Source organism: Dipodomys ordii, unplaced genomic scaffold (genome assembly GCF_000151885.1).
Source record: "Dipodomys ordii isolate 6190 unplaced genomic scaffold, Dord_2.0 Scaffold27, whole genome shotgun sequence".
NCBI classification, from domain to species: domain Eukaryota; kingdom Metazoa; phylum Chordata; class Mammalia; order Rodentia; family Heteromyidae; genus Dipodomys; species Dipodomys ordii.
The window spans coordinates 2,158,490-2,172,481 of NW_012267243.1; the positions used below are offsets into that span (position 1 = coordinate 2,158,490).

Genomic DNA, 13,992 nt, shown 5'->3' on the forward strand with positions numbered 1-13,992 from the left:
CAGTCCTTTTCCCTCGCCAAAGGAACAGTTGAATTGACATACAATCTGAACTTTTCACTCCTTTTCTTAGGAGTGTCAGGACCCTTTATCTTCCTATGACTCTATTCTGTATCCTGCCTTCCTACCCTTCCTACCCTTCCTACCCTTCCCACCCTTCCCTTCCCTTCTTTTCTTTTTCAGTGTTATTTAATGTTGAATGTGTGCAGGTCTCATAAGGGGTATTGGGTTGGGTTTTAGTCTGTGGCATCATTTGAAAATACTTTTGTGAGCTAAGCTACTTTATTGTGGATCTGTTCGTTACACTTTCAAGACAGCACCTCATTTGAAGACTTTTGAAGCTACTCTATTTTGCCCGAATGATGGGAAGGTTAATTCAAAGTAGACAGGTGAAGGTATTTTACCTTTCCAGTTTTATACTGGAACTAGTATTGTGGTGTCTTTTTTTATATTCATGATTAAAACGGCGTTGAATAGGTATGTCAATGTGCCCTGAACATTGATGTAAAATGAAAATAAAATTGAATTTTTGCTTAAATTGAGAGTAATTTTTACTGACATTCAAGGTAACATTTATATCTTAGATAAGAAGAAGGTAAAGCAAGCAGCCCGATTTCCAAGAAGATTCATTAACTGGTTCCTGGCTCTAGGTTGATTCACTTTATATTTGTTTCACATATTTCTAGATTAAGAAACCCTTTATGGATTCCATAATAGACTGAGCCCTGCTTACGTCTCTCCTAATATAAATGTGATTAGAAGCACTATCTCTCACTTCAAAATTCATTGTCTGCTCTGGACCACGAGGGAATTCTTTTCACATGTACCATCCCCCACCGCCCCGCCTCCGAACTGACCCTTCTCCTGTATTTACTCTGGAGTTGTTTGGACTTCTACCTTTCCTTTGGATGACATTATGAACCTATACTGCGCTTTTTCTAATGCAGGGCAGCCACTGATCACAATGTGGATAACACCACCGAAATACTCAGGGAGTGGCTGAAGAACGTGCAGAAACTTTATCATTATGTGGAGTGGAGGCCGATGGACGAGCCGGAGTGAGTAACAACAGCAAGTTTTGTGAAGTCACCATTTACCTTTCCTCCTGCACCAGATTTCCACTCAGCCCAGCTCCACTGTCAAGGGCTCCACAGACACCTGATATTTCTGCTTGCCAGAGATCTTTACTGTTCCCCTTTCCCCTTAAACTCCTGTAGCGACCAACCAAGTTCAGGCTTTTATTCATTCATAAGCTTCTTCATTTTTGAAACTGCATAGTATCTAGTATCTGATATAGGGCTATGCCAGATTATTAATTCAATTCTATTAGATTATTTCCAATGTTTCCTCCCTCCCCCGTGTGTGTGTGTGTGTGTGTGTGTGTGTGTGTGTGTGTGTGTGTGTGTGTATGTGTGCATATACCAGTCCTAGGGCTTGAATTCAGAGCCTGAGTGCTATCCTTGAGCTTTCATGCTTAAGGCTAGTTCTCTATGACTTTGAGCCACAGCTCCATTTCCAGCTTTTTTATGGTTAATTGGAGATAAGAGTCTAATAGACTTTCTTGCTTGTGCTGGCTATGAACCACATTCCTCAGATCTCAGCCTCCTAAGTAGCTAGGATTACAGGTGCAAACCACTGGTGCCCAGCTAATAATTTCCAATCTTAAATATAGTCAAGGAAGTGGCACTGTAACTCAAGTAGTAGAGCATTGAGCTGAAAGCTGAGGGACAGCGCCCAGGTCCAGAGTTCAGGCCCCATGACCGACAAAAAAAAAAAAGATTAAACATAGTCAAGGTTTTCTGTAAAGGAACAGAACCAATAAAACATACACACACACACACACAGAGTATTATTAGTTACTATTTTTTATTGTCTTTAAATAGTTGTACAAAGGAGTTGCCATTTAACAAAAAAGTTTATTACTATAATGCACCTTGATCAATGTCACCCCTTTCAACATTCTCACGCATCTCTGTCCTACCCCTAACCTTACTTTTGTAGTATATGCAATGAATTCTTGACTGCATTCTCCCTACATTCTCTCTTTCATTCATCTACCTCTCTTCCCCTTGCCCCCACCCCCCGCAAGTACTTCTTAGTGCTTATTTTGTTGGGCTTTAACTTTGTCTTTCTAAGGATTTACACTATTTGACTCCCTTCACTGCAATTTATTTATAAGTACATTATAACATGTAATATGTATTATATAATATTTGCATGTATTTACATATAGAAATGAGATGAGATGATAATATAATATGTATAACATAATATATGGTAATAGATGATAGATAGATAGATAAAAAATGTAGTGATGGGGGCTGGGAAGGTGGCTCAGTGATAGAGCTCTTGCCTTGCATGCATGAGGCCCTGGGTTCAATTCCTCGGCACCACATAAGCAAAAAGAAAAAAGCCAGAAGTGGTGCTGTGGCTCAAGTGGTAGAGCACTAGCCTTGAGCTGAAGAGCTGAGGGACAGCGCCCAGGCCCAGAGTTCAGGCCCAATGACCGGACCCAAAAAAACAAAACAAACAAAAAAGATGTAGTGATTGCTAGATTGGCCTATATATTTGGAGGCTGGATAATCCAGCAATGGCTAGAAAGCCATTATTATTGCAAAGCCATTGAATCCAGGAGGCACTAAGCTCAAGAAACTGGAAGCCTGGTCCCTGGAGGACCATGGATGTAGCCCTGGCCCCAAGGTGAGGCTGAAAGCCTGGGGGCTCCTCCGAGAGTCACTCAGGTGAGTTCCTATTGAAAGGCTGATTTCCACTGTTGGCAGCAGCAATGGATGGGCTCTGTCTGGAAGACTGGAGCTTATATTCACTGGCTGGCTTTCTTCCATCTGGATCCTCAATCTGCTGCATGGGACTGCCCACTTTGGGACAAGTCTTTCCCCCTCAGTTGTTGCTCTACATCTTCATCATGTCCAGGGATGCCCTCATGGAAACACCCGGAAGAGTGCTATACTAATCTCCTAGGCAGCACTCAACCCAGTCAAATTCACAATCACAATTAGCCATCACAAAACCACACTGTCAAACCAATCTTCCTAAAATACAAATGAAGTGGTTTTATTTCTTTATTACAAAGATTTCGATGGATCTAGAATACCTACAGAACAAAATTTACATACCTGAGATTTATATTTTAAGGACTCCATATTTAAAAGTCTCCCAAATTTCCTGACCTTCCCCAAAGAAAATCTGCTCTCCTCAGACCATTTCTTTTATTTTCAACTGTCAACTTTAGCTCATACAAGTCTTGGTAGTACCTCTCCTTTTGTGTAACCAAATCCTACCCTAAACTACATATGCTACAGAAAGCTAACTGCCACCATTCCACTAATAGAAATATAGCTGGCTTTCAACAGTTGCAATGCTTATTATTGCTTATTATTTTCTATATCATCTTTTTTACACAATACACTTATTAATTAACTCTGCAATTTTTCTAAATAAATTGTAAGGTGTTAGGCAGGCACTAGAGCAGACAAGCACGTTATATCCCCATCTTCAATGATATGTTCACCAAAGTAATATTTGTTGGATAAAAAAGAGTAATATCAAGAATAGTAAGTTTTAAATACATTTATTAGTAAGTCCCAAGGCTACTGTTTAACGAATTGCCGTAGTAGTCCCAAGCTTCTGTCTTAAGGAATTTCAGTAGACTGAAAAAAAAACTAACCTGATTTTCATCCCAGGACAAATTATTTATTGGAAGCTGAATTTGTTTGTAATAATAATAACAAATGCCATTCTATTGTTCTTCTACTCTTCCTCCCTCCCTCTTTCTTCCCTTTATTCCTTCCTTGTTCTATTTACATATATTCAAAGCAGGTGGTCTGTATCTTACAAAATCTAACAATGAAGTGTAAACACTACAAATGATTTTAAATAGTCTTCTAGAGTCTTTTTTATAATGGAATTTGGACTGTTTTTTTTTAATTGCACAGGAAGAATTTGCGTACCTACCACGGTGCTGTTTTCTGTAGCCAGATTTTTTTTTTTAACTGCAGGTATGACATGCCATCAGAGTGAAAAGTATTATGAAAGGCAGTATTTTGGGCAGTATATTCAGAAAAATGAGAGTTGCAGTGGTTTCTATTGAAATACAAATTGGGGAAGACATGCCAGAGAATTCTTGTGTTGTACATAGTTTCACTGACCTTTTCTTTTGTATAGTTACGATCTTGTGGCTTTTGAGAAAAAAAAATCACTGAAGTCATTTACTGCCAGCACAGCTGTGGGAACTCGCAGGTGGCGTCTAGTTTGGGTGGCAGTAACAGCATTGATGTTCTTAGCAGTTGAGAACTTTCACGGATGTTATTACACATCCCAAGAATACTTTATGTCTGCTCCATAATTTCACTTTACCTGGGACACATCAGTAAGTTAGGCTCTGTGCATTCATTTGATGAGATTCTACCACATAAACTAAAGCTTTGACTTCCTTGAGGAACTTATTTTTACACTGCCATGTTTATTTGATGACAGAATATACTTGAACATATCAAATAAAATAAGTTTGGGGGCCAGTCTTCCTGGATTTGAATTATGATTGTGCTCCTTATTAACTGTAGCATTGGGCAAGAGACATTACTCCTCTACACTGATATTTTCATCTGTGAAATGGAAAGAATAGTAGATTGACCTCATAGGGCTCTTGTTAGAACCCACTGAAGAAAAGTTAGCAATGGTGGCTCTTGCCAATCTTCCCAGCTGCTAAGGAGATTCAGGCAGAAAAATTGCTTAGCCCTAGGAGCTTGAGGTCAGCCTGGGGAATCTGAAAAATAAAATAAATAGAAGAATCCACTGAGATATTTCATATGAAGACTCTTCTCAGTAAGCAGTAAGTTTCTTAATCTCTCACTGTTTGAGTTTCCATTCTATAATATAGAGATGATGCTGGAGGAGTGAGTTAGCACATATAAACATTTATATGAACTTTTACTTTTCTTTTAGGTCTTATCCTGAGGAAATTGGACCAAAGCACTGGCCAAGCTCTCGATTTGCCCATGTCATGAAACTACGACAGGCAGCCCTAAGAACTGCGAGGGAAAAATGGTCAGACTACATTCTGGTAAAAAACAGATGCGTGATTTCTTACCAACTCTTACCTAGAATGTGTCCAGATCAGTAATCCAAGAACTAGGATCCTGGGAACCATCAACGCAGCTTAGGCCTTACCTCTTCCATGAAAGGCAAAAGGGAAAATCTTGGTCACTCTAGTTGCAATGCTCAGACCCTCTCCCGATGCTCTTCCTGTCCATGAGTGAGCAAAGAGGTTCCTGAACTCTTTGGTCTCTTTCACGCAACAACAATAAGAAACAATGAACCAAGGGGATCTTCTCTCCACAAAGAGGTCCCATTGCTTTTCCCAAGAGATTAGAGTGGGATCCACAAAAACCTGCTGCATTGATGATTGGGAATCCATTGATCCCAGTGAATTGTCTTAACTGGAAAGGAAGGCAGCTACCTAAGGAAACCTAAGGAGCTCCACTCCCCTTTCCTGGACACAGCCTTTCCCCCAGCAAGTTCTTTGGGAAAACTTTTCTAGTAGAACCCTAGAAATGAGAACACATTTATCAACATCTGCTTCACTAAATTCCTAAACAGAAAAAATACTCTTGATCTATGTCCCTCCCTAGCCACTCAGCCACTCCAAAAAGCAGGCTAATAATACATTACATACACCTTCAACACAAATTATTTCATAGGAATTTGCTGATAATACACAACTGTGTATGACTATTTGCCATTGAAATACACAAATGCCGAACTACAAGATTTTTTTATAAATTGACTCATAAAAATGAATGCTTTCAAATTTTTTAAATTGTGGTCAAAATTAAAATATATGACATAAAATCTACCATTTTAGTCATTTTTTGTTTTTTTAATTAAGTTTTTATTGTGAAAATACTGTACAGAGGGGTTACAGTTACATGAGCAAGGTAATGAGTACATTTCTTATCCAGCATTGTTGTACACCTCAGTGTATGCTTTTCTTTTTTATGTGTAAAAATGCTCATATTACACTGTGTCTGTTAGTGTTACCACAGGCTTCTAGGAAACTCATGCTACTTGGTTAGCAAGGGTTAATATACTTTAAGCAAAAATTCTACTGATGACAGTAAAATAGCATGGAATGGTCCTTTCTAGTCCATTCAGGAAATACTATAGAAAATCTAAAGAGCCTGGCCCATTGTTACAAGAGAGGACATTTACTGAGCAGTTTTAAAAAAAACATATCTTAAGGGCTTAGGATGCTTTATTGAATGGAACCCACACAGCTGTAATGAGTTAAGAAGCATACAGAGAAGTATGGTTCCTTATGTGATGCACCATTAAATGTGCTTGAGTTATTCCTTAACTACTACCAAGTGCCTTTCCATCTCATGTTGTTACCCTTTTCTTTCCCTAGTTCATAGATGTGGACAATTTCCTGACTAACCCACAGACCCTCAATCTAATGATTGCAGAAAACAAAACCATCGTGGCCCCCATGCTGGAGTCCCGGGGCCTATACTCTAACTTCTGGTGCGGAATCACACCCCAGGCAAGTCTTCTGTTCATGAATGATGGCGCAGCGATTTCACAAGGCAGCATCTAGTGAACAGCACTAGAACTTCACATTTTTCTTGCTTGCCCCTTAAATCATACAAGCTAGGGGGTTACTAGAGCAAGCATTCTCAGGAAAGGCAGTAGATCCAGGTCTATTGCCAGAGCCATGGCTCTTCTGTGTTCATTAATTATCAGAAAAAAATGCTCTAAAGAGCTTAGCCTAGAAAGATTCAAATACGAAGTAAAGTAGCATGGTGTGCACAGCAAGATTGTGGGGTTCCCTGGTCTCATTCTTTCACTTCCTGCCCGCAACACCCCCACCACACACATACACAATTCGAGAACTTAAAAAACTTTTTTCTTTTTTTACCATTACAAGCTTAACCTAAGAACCCAGTAGAAAAACTTAAAAGTGTAAAAATGTAAAACAGGCAAAAAAACCTTTGCCCTATCACTGTAACTGGAAGCTTGTATGTTTCAAACAATTACATTTCCATCGAGTGACTGCATTGAAGCTCACTTTCTCTCACTTTCAACATTTTCTTGCAACTTTTAGTTATTATAATGGCCATCTCAGCTAATGCATATTCCTCTGTATTTGCTATTATTTCCTTGGATAACGTCTTAGAAGTAGAATTACTGAGTCAAAGAGTATAAATGTTTTGATGATCGTTGACAAGTTAACTTCCTTAGTGTTCTAGTGTCTAAAATTGACACAGTAGCTTGTTTTTCCAAAATTCACATTAAAATTCTAAAGCAAGATTGGATTTCCATCATTTCCATATTCATGATAAAAATCTCCCAAGTCTAGAGGCCTATTACCTTAAATGTTGATGACTCATTTTTTTATTCTTGAATGAATTAGAGAGATAAATTAAACTGACTGCTGTAATAAATGTTAATCTAATACAAAGATGTAGTAAGGGAGAAAATGAATTCTCTATGGCCAGAGGGCTTCCTGTTGTGAAGAAGGATCTTCACTGATAGCATTTGCCATTTGTATGATATCAGTACTTCCATTACGCAACTTAAATGAAAGGAAGGTTAGCTAAATTGGAGCATAACAATTTGATGATATAGTTATTAAAACTGCAAAACAATCAGGATCTGTAATGCCTGTAATCTCTAATGCCAGGATCTACAATCATGCCTGCAACCCAGCATTTAGGAATTTAGGAGGCTGAGAGAAAAGGATCTGGAGTTTGAAACTAGCTTGGACTCCATAGTGAGACCGTATCTAAATAAATAAGCAAACAAACAAAGAACAAGGCAAAGCTGGGGTATCATTAGAATGGTGAGAATTAACACTTAATTTTGCATATTTCAAGCTACGATATGTTGAATGATTGCAAAATTTCCTAAAATTGATCAGTGCCTCCACTAAACCACAGTTCTGGCATTCCTCCTTTGTTGAAGTGATTTCCCTTGCTCTAAGAGATTTTGAATGATTTTTCTTACCCATATGGCTCAGGATGGTGACATGTTTACATTTATAAAATCCGTTCAGTTCCTAGGCAGAAAACATTACGTCAACTCTGTTAATAATCTTCAAGTGTTGCCTAGGACAATCTCTTAAGCATTGTTCTTGATGAGCTATGCTTTGCCAGTGGCAGCAAGGGTGGGGGAAGGTGATCTGAGTCTCTGCTATTTTGTTCTCCACTTTAATTATTAAAAACATATAGGAGGAATGTGCTCACTTATTTTGCACAAAACAAGTCACTTATGTGACACTCTAGAGTCTTACAATCTCCCTCCACGTCTTATTGGTTTTCTACCATTCTACTTAGGCTTCTTCCAGAGCATGAACACAAATGGCCAATGACTTCATAAGCTTAAGGCCAGCCCTAGCTTTCAGATGATCATGGTTCTGTCTGGCCAACAAATGGGAATTACTACCCATAAAATTGAATTTGTGTGGAAAATTAGACACAACCAACATCTCTGCCTCTCTCTGGGAGGTATTTTTAGTCTCTTTTCCCTCATTTCCTCCTTAGCATCCTCCCTCCCAGGATAACCAATGAATCATCTTTGCCATAAAACCTCCACGCTGCTCATTATAAGAATATTGCTCTAATCTAGTACTTTCTACTTGACATGCATTTTCAATCCTTTGAAGAATCAGTGTTTTCCTTCTTTATCCATGAAACAATTTTCATACACTGAAATGTTAAGAGAACTCAGCTTATACGTGGGCAAAAATGAACGACTAGAAAATGATTCTGATGACTCCAAGGCTCTGAGTGGTAGCTTATAGAATGGTCGGTGTTAGGGTTAGCCAACTAGAACACGCTTACACACTGAAGTAGAAGAGTCTAGGGTGCCTGGGATGTGGTGCTGGCTCATGGCAGGAAATGCCACTATAAAGAAGTGTTAGTGGTTGAAGAATGTGTAAGGACTCACATTTCCAACAAGAGTTTTGTCCTTCCTTACTGCTGAGCTCGTAAAACTTCACATTTGTGCCACCGAGCCTACAACACGCTTTGCAAATCTTCCACATATTTTCAGGCATGTTTTGCTGAAATGTATCTTTGCCTTTTCTGGACTAGATCTGTGCTTTGGTCATAGCGAGTTCTACTCAGTGCCACTGGAGTATAAGCTCCTTAACTAAATTCTACATTCCATGAGAAGACTAGGATTAAGACTAGGACATCTTACTAAGTCTCCACATTTACTACCACACTTGAGTTGTAGCAAGTACCCAGTGTTGTATGAACAATTAAGTATAGAGAGAAAAGAATTGATCATTCTGGCACTGTGAAAGCTAGCGTGTTTATAATCACCAAGAGGATGGGTTTGCCTATGTACTTGTGCAGAGAAGAAAGTTCAAAATGTGAATCCCCCTACAAAATATGAATATCATAGCATATCAAATAATAACTTCATTGAAAGGAGATTTTAACTTGTATCGCTAAGTAATACAATGGCATAATTAATAGCCATAGTGTAATGTAGTCATTTTAATGTTAGCCAATCTTTGTTGAGTCTTTCTTGATGCTATACCTTGTTCTAAGTATTTTATAGCTTTACCTCTTGAATTTTTATGGAAAATACTGTAGGGTCGATGTCATCATCCCTGTGTTAGAGACAAGGAAAGAAAGCACGACATCAACTATAAGCAATGAGGAGAAGAGGTGGGGTCTGAGCCCCGAGCATCTGACACCAGAACCTGTGCTCACAACTGCTCTGCCCTCCACTTTGTACTATTCATTCTAAATATTCAATCATAAGGCAACACACAATGTACTTGTATGAAGTTATCCAAGCAAAACTACATTGAATCAAGGCTGTTTCTGATATCAAAACTACATTGAATCAAGGCTGTTTCTGATATCAAAACTCTCTGAGTAATGCTTGAAATGAAGATTGTCATCCCTGAGCATATTTGGAAAATCTGAGGTCACAATTAGAGGTTGAAAACTTCTAATAACATACAATGATGTGAAAGGAATCAACCCCACAATGGCTGGGGAAATGAAGCCTTTGGAGAGAAGACCACCCACCTATTTGCTCTTTTCCAGGGCTTCTACAAACGGACTCCAGACTACCTTCAGATTCGAGAATGGAAGAGGACGGGCTGCTTTCCTGTCCCCATGGTCCACTCCACCTTCCTGATTGACCTCAGGAAGGAGGCCTCTGACAAGCTGGCCTTCTACCCCCCGCACCAGGACTACACCTGGACCTTTGATGACATCATCGTCTTTGCCTTCTCCAGCAGGCAAGCAGGTACTGTTTATATTTGGCTGCAGTGCCGCCATGGCTATACTGCAAACGGTCTGTTCCCATGTCTTGGGGATTTTATTTAAAACACTGCCACTTCAATCTTTTAAAAAAAAATGCTCATTTGTCACCTAGTATTAAAGGGGATGGGTTCTTTACTGTAACCATGCCAGCCCCTTTTATGTCCCTGTGAGCACCAATGACCAAGAATGGGACCTGGCTACTACCCAGATGCCACTCTCTTGGCTAGGTGAAGTGGGAGGGGGAGAGGGGGCTGTGGGGGTCAGTGGTGATGATCTTGGAGTCAAGGGAATCTGATTAATTCCCTATGGCGCTGACTGCATTGTTATTCATAATTATAGGAGTCTTTTCACTAATTAGGAAACTATGACAGAAGCCAAAAACAACAACACTAGTAAAGTACTCAGCATGTAGAAATGGAAGTTTGTTTCTCCTCAGAAAAGTCTGGGCTGTTATGGTGGCTGTGTTTCACGGTGTTTTCAGAGTCTCGGGTTCCTTCTGTGTTGGCCCTTCTGCACGCATTAGCCACCACCCTTAGCCATAGGACCCACAATACTCCACCACCAAGAAGATCCAGCCAGCAAGGCAGGAGCATAGGGAAGACACTCTCCATCTCTATACAAGTCCAGTCCAGTTATTAAACACAGCCTTGCACTTAAGGCAGCACTTGCCTGTGAACGGGGCACAGAATGCCATGTTTGTTCTAAGGACTCATAAGCTCAAATTCCCTCACTCTAGGAGGAGAGAACAGATGTGGGAGGCACCAGCAATCTTTGCCTTCATCCCCTTGAAAGGAGTTCCAAAGCCAGACTTCAGTACTTGGTCAATGGCCAGGAAAACACTTCCACAGCTGTCTGGAGGCTTCTGGAGAAAACAAGTAAATAGGCAGGAAATGTATTTTTCTTGGTTCACCTGTGCTGTCAGGAAGGACATAACTTACCACACAGTTCAACGAGAAGATGTAGGCATCACCAAAGCAAAGCCTACTGAGATGACTCAGCCCTGTCTTATAGACATCAGGGTCCATTATCCATAGGCCAAAAGTGTGCTACCTAGCCTCTAGCAAAAATGGGTTTAAAAACCAAGAAGATGATGAAATAAACTCTATGTCCCGATAAGGTAGAGCAAAGGGGGGTTTCAAAGACCCTGGGCTGTTGGGAAGGTTGCCAGCAGATTATACTGTGCATACAAATTCAAACTGCACCTCACACATCAGGCCCTGGGTGTCTCACACATCACCTGGAGATTTGGGAGGAATGAGAAGATTGGTAGAAATGTAAGGCTGATGTTTCATCTGAATTGCAACATTTAGATCCTTTGGCCAGACATGGGCATTTTTTAGGACTTGGGTGAGGGGGAAAAAGAAGCTCAACCCTGACAGATTGAAAGTTTATATGAAGGTTCTTGTGGCCATGTGAATTAAAGCTGCTCCTTTCAGCTTGGGGTGTGATTTGCTCTGACTTCCCTAGAACCAGAAGCAGAGGCAGGGCCTCTTCTACAAGTTGTGCCAAGTCCTTTACTTAAGAGCTGGAAGCAAAGATGTTCCAAGAAAGTGAGCTGTTAATAATTACAATGATGGCCAATTCCTAGCATAGTGCTCCTTTCTAATCCTTGCACAAGCCATTATTGTGATCTGTGCACTGAATTATGATGTTTTTAAACCAATACTTGGGAATTTGGGCTGGAAGAGTGACACAAGGAATTTTTCATCCTTGTCTTTTGCTTGGCTGATTTGCCAGTATTTTGTACTTTATTGGTCAGCCTTCCCCAAGGACTTTCTGAGACATTGAAAACAGGAGGCCTTACGCTTCTTGGTAATTCACCTAGAGAGAAGAGAGAAAAAGAGTGAAAAGATCAGCCCTCCTGGCTTTACTTTTATGTCTAACATTGTGTTAGAGCTTGTGTTCCTTGAGGAGATGAGATCTTTCCATGTAAAGACATAACTAGACTTTCTAACAGCAGTGAACTCCAAGGGCCAAGTAGCAGGACAGACTGAAGATAGGCTAGGGGACTAAGTAGGGCCACTGTTATCTGGGAAGAAGAAAGGATATTTCTTAACAATTGTGTGGTACCCAAGGAGTATTTCATTGCCCTTTAAATATTTGAGGGGGGGGAACATGGATGAGCCTGGAAGCCACATGTTGATTCTGATGTGTCTCTGAGGCTCCTTCTTTTCTGGGTCCAAAGCAAAGCACCTGCTCATTCCATCAACAGTCTTCAGGCAAGATGAATGGTCTTCCTTTGTTCTCATTCTTCTGAAGTGCCCTAGTTGTGTATCATCTATTGGAGCAACATCATGTAAGTGTGTAAAAGAAAGCAAAGCTTCAGGCAGGTCCAAGGAAGGACTATCCAACCACAAGCCTCAGTCCTACATCTCAGATGATCATTGCTGCCTGTTGGTGATGAAGGGAGAAGACACCTGCAAGGATTTTTCTGAGCCAGATCTGGCTGCCCAAAAAGAGAGCACAAGGTCACAATGTCTGTGGCCAACATGAGGCCAGAATCCAGAGTTTCCCTCCCATGTGGCCAGGGGCCTGGGTGCTATATAACATCTACCAGACCCAAGCTTGGTACCAGCCAGGTATCTTTCTATGAGTCAAAAGACATGAGTGATATGTTGTGTGGGAGGAGGGCAGATTTGTCTCTAGGACATCACAGGGACTGACCCAAAGTGCCTCCTAACAGTGCTGAGGCTGAGCTGATTCCTGGGAGGGTAGAGGACGCTTGGCATGGGTCCTGAAGGGTCAGACATTTGATCACTTACTTTGTGGCCTTGAACAAATCACAGCCTCTCTGAATCTAATTTTTTTTGAAAATATCACCAAGGACAGAGATAAATATATCAATCTACAACATTAAGGTACTACATCATTAAGAGAATGTTTGAGATATGTTTAAGAAACATAAAGTCCTTTGTGTTATGTCCTTCACTCCCCCTTTTCTAAAACAAATCCTTTTCCCAGGAAGAAGGTTAACACAACCAACTTCTTTCATAGATTTTGGTCTAAGTACTGGCATATTTCTTAACTTTTTTTTTTTGGTGGCACTGGGGTTTGAACTAAGGGCTTCACACTCGATGGACATACACTCTACCACTTTTTTTTTTTTGGGTCCGGTCATGGGCCTGAACTCTTGGCCAGGGTGCTGTCCCTCAGCTCTTCAGCTCAAGGCTAGCGCTCTATGCCACAACGCCACTTCTGGCTTTTTTCTTTTTGCTTATGTGGTGCTGAGGACTCGAACCCAGGGCCTCAGGCATGTAAGGCAAGCGCTCTACCACTGAGTCACCTTCCCAGCCCCACTCTACCACTTAAACCATGCCTGCAGCTCTTATTTTGTCAGTGGCGGGGCTTGAACTCTGGGCTGGGCGCTGTCCCTCAGCTCTTCAGCTCAAGGCTAGCACTTAAGCCACACGGCACTTCCAGTTTTCTGAGTGGTTTATTGGAGATAAGAATCTCACAGACTTTTCCTGCCCAGGCTGGCTTTGAACTGCAATCCTCAGATCTCAGCCCCCTGAGTAGCTAGGATTACAGGTGTGAGCCACCAGCACCTGGCTGTCATGCTTTTTTTTTTTTAATTGTGAGAATACCATACAGAGGAGTTACAATTACATAGGCAAGATAACGACTACATTTCTTATCAAGCATTGTTGCCTCCTCTTTGTTTCCACTTCCCATCCCTTCCCATACTCTCCCC

The 13,992-nt window shown here is 40.7% G+C and overlaps 1 protein-coding gene across 1 annotated transcript in view; it reads left to right on the forward strand.

The window, feature by feature from the left end:
• The first annotated feature begins 949 nt into the window (after positions 1-949).
• Positions 950-13,992, forward strand: part of Colgalt2 (collagen beta(1-O)galactosyltransferase 2) — a 44,291-nt gene continuing 31,248 nt past the window's right edge. The window contains exons 1-4 of the mRNA XM_013015592.1: positions 950-1,055; positions 4,960-5,077; positions 6,422-6,556; positions 10,080-10,284. Of these exons, the coding sequence (XP_012871046.1) occupies positions 1,042-1,055; positions 4,960-5,077; positions 6,422-6,556; positions 10,080-10,284 (472 nt within the window). The 5' untranslated portion in view covers positions 950-1,041. The remainder of the gene's footprint in view (positions 1,056-4,959; positions 5,078-6,421; positions 6,557-10,079; positions 10,285-13,992) is intronic.